Source organism: Echinops telfairi, unplaced genomic scaffold (assembly GCF_000313985.2).
Source record: "Echinops telfairi isolate 266 unplaced genomic scaffold, ASM31398v2 ScPeMD7_2;HRSCAF=8, whole genome shotgun sequence".
In the NCBI taxonomy this organism is placed as follows: domain Eukaryota; kingdom Metazoa; phylum Chordata; class Mammalia; order Afrosoricida; family Tenrecidae; genus Echinops; species Echinops telfairi.
The window spans coordinates 50,362,552-50,365,273 of NW_022103898.1; the positions used below are offsets into that span (position 1 = coordinate 50,362,552).

General features: G+C 52.2%; 1 protein-coding gene across 1 annotated transcript; it reads right to left on the reverse strand.

The window, feature by feature from the left end:
* Positions 1-859: 859 nt before the first annotated feature.
* Positions 860-2,459, reverse strand: MYF6 (myogenic factor 6). The gene is made up of 3 exons (XM_004700427.3): positions 1,941-2,459; positions 1,584-1,674; positions 860-1,378 (listed from the first exon to the last, which is right to left on the reverse strand). The coding sequence occupies exons 1-3, from the start codon at positions 2,457-2,459 to the stop codon at positions 1,167-1,169; spliced, it is 822 nt and encodes a 273-aa protein (XP_004700484.1). The 3' UTR covers positions 860-1,166.
* Positions 2,460-2,722: the final 263 nt, after the last annotated feature.

The following is a 2,722-nucleotide window of genomic DNA, read 5'->3' on the forward strand; positions in this document are numbered from 1 at the left end:
CAGATTGCCTGCTTCTTTTATCTTTCTATTTGGAAAACAAACACGGGTCACGTGACGTTTTGAGGACATGCCAGTCGTCCTGAGGCCAGTCTAAGGAGCCCTGGTGACATGGTGGTTCAAACGCATATTTCTCCATGGAAGAAATATGGAGCGTTCTGCTTCAGTAAAGATTTATAGCCCTGGAAACCAACTTTGAGGAGCAATTCTAATGTGCCCTATAGGGCTACTATGACATGCATAGTACAAGAAGATGGGGTGGGGGTGGGGGGGGAGTGAGGGGCAGAGGCTGGGAAGGTCAGAGATGGCTCTGGGTGCTCCAGGTAAAGGATCATCCTAGAAAGTCAAAAAGGAGAAGGAATTTGGGCAAAATCAATGGAAAATCATTTAGGAAAATAAACCAATGGGTTTCCCTGGCCATTTCTTGCACCGATGAAAGTGTACTGGATGAAACAATGGGCAGGTATCTAAGTATCACCCAGCTCTGCAGGTGTGGAAGACCTGAAACCAGAAAGGGGTCTTTTAAAGACACCGCCAAAGGATACCCCCATCCATGCCCTTTACCACTGCCCTCGGGGGGTTACCTAAGAGAAATGTCCACTTTCAGGCAAAGGGAAATCACTTACTTTTTCACTTTAAATTAGCCTTCCCGAACAATGAAAATATAGCTACTTATGGACACGTGGCCGCAAGCGTTTCTGCAGATGCTCATGTTGGAGTCTGTTCCGATTTTTCAAGGTGGGACAGTATAAATCAGGTTAAGACCAACTTTGTTCAAATATAAACATTTTTTAATATTACAATACCATGATCCTCACGCATTTTTATATACAATATGCCACTCCATGTTTAAAGCACGTCTCTTAGGTTTACTTAAAAAATGAAAGTAGTATTTCTTACAAAAATACATTAAATAACATTAACAGTTACCGCGTTCCCACTTTGCTGTAGACAGGAATGAATATCTCTGAAACATGGCACTGAAGGATCACCTTAATAAAAGTTAACGTGTTACAAAACCTTCCACTCAAAGAGGTCTAGACCTAAGCCACTAGCTGTTTTAAAAAAAAACAAACCCAAAAATGAAAGCCCCAAGCCGAAGGCCTTTCGACTGATAGTGCACAATAGTTTGACACATTTCATTTGTGACTCTGTCTCCTTCCTCAATACTAATGCAATGTGTCTAAAGGATTAGGAGAGGGAAGGTGGGCGGGATCTTCCTGCTGTGTGGACGAGGTCCCTGGCGTTGGCTTGAAGTGACTGTACTTCTCCACCACCTCCTCCGCGCCGGCGACTTTGCATTCTTCCGAGGAAATGCTGTCCACGATGGAAGAAAGGCATCGAAGGCTGCTGGAGGCCGTCGAATCCAGGCTCGCCCCACCTGAGCACAGAAAACAAACCCGCGCACACCCAGCTGGAGCGCGCCAGGAGGACGGCCAAGTTCGTCCCGCGCAGCGCTCAGCTGGGGGCTTTGGAAGCGCTGGAGCCGCGGCCCCGCTCGGCGCCCCCAGGCCCGAAAGGGAGGAGCGCCAGGGCCTCTCCCCGGACAGTCTCTGGGGCAGCCCGAGCCCTTACTTGGGCTTTACCTTCCTTGGCAGTTATCACGAGCTCCCTGGAATGATCCGAAACGCTTGGCCACTGGGCGCTGCAGGTGCGCAGGAAATCCGCACCCTCAAGCTGGAGGGAAAAGCGAAGCAGCCAGAGATTAGGAAAGAGACCTCGGTTCCGGGAGGGGAGGGAGGTGTCCCCCTGCTTTCTCAGGCCCCCGTACGCATTTCCTGCCTATGGCGGGCACCCCGGCTTCACGGGTCACGGGGGGTTCATTAGCGAGGGGGCGGAGAGGAAGGGGGAAGGAGAGGAGAAGGAGCAGCTGGGGGTGAAGGCCCCTGCAAGGCGCTTGCTAAATCGGTGCGTTTCCCTGCCCAGACAGCACCTGGCCTTACATTTTCTTGCTTGGGTCGGTAGCTGTAGGGGTCTGCCACAAACTCCTGCATTTTCTCCTGCTGGTCCAACCGGTGCAGCAGGTCCTGCAGCCGCTCAATGTAGCTGATGGCGCTCCGCAGGATCTCCACCTTGGGCAGCCTTTGGTTGGGGTTGGCCACAGTCCTCCGCTTCAGCGCCTCGAACGCCTCATTGATTTTCTTTAGCCTCCTCCTTTCGCGCAGGGTGGCGGCTTTCCGCCGGTCTGTGGGGGCAGATTTTCTCTTGCATGTCTTGCAAGCCCAGATCAGACACTGGCCTGGGCAGTGCGGAGGCTGCAGGCCCGGGGGCGCCAGGACGTGCTCCTCGCCGCTGCTGTCGCTCCCGGCTTCCGGGGGTATTTGGTCCTGGCAAGGGGATAGGGTCCCATCACTCCCGGGGTACAAAGGAGAGCCCTCGGCCACTTCTAAGGGCTGCAGAGTCACACTCTCCCCATCCAAGTAGAAGAAATAGGAGCCAGTTTCGAAAAGGTCCATCATCATGCTGTGCTGCTCGGCCTCTGGCTTGACCTGCACTTGGTGTTGGGTTCAGAAACTCAGAGGAACCACCCAGATGGCATTGAATTAGTGCGGTGACATAAGTCGCCCTCGCTTTATATATAGTAGCTCCTGAAACTCAATCCAACTTTGAGCTGTCCCATAGCTCAGTCTCCCAATGTGATGAGGGTCAGTCCACTCAGGAACATCTAGTCTGAAAGAAAGTCCAGTCCCGTCACCCCTCGGAACAATGTGACAATCTATGTGCC

What these genes read in the sequence shown, in the direction of transcription:
- MYF6 (XM_004700427.3), bottom strand. Translation starts at nt 2,459, where the DNA reads ATGATGATGGACCTTTTCGAAACTGGCTCCTATTTCTTCTACTTGGAT. An exon ending in ACCGACCCAAGCAAGAAAAT is followed by an intron (nt 1,675 to 1,940) that starts GTAAGGCCAGGT and finishes TTTTCCCTCCAG; the next exon opens with CTTGAGGGTGCGGATTTCCT. An exon ending in CGTGATAACTGCCAAGGAAG is followed by an intron (nt 1,379 to 1,583) that starts GTAAAGCCCAAG and finishes TTCTGTGCTCAG; the next exon opens with GTGGGGCGAGCCTGGATTCG.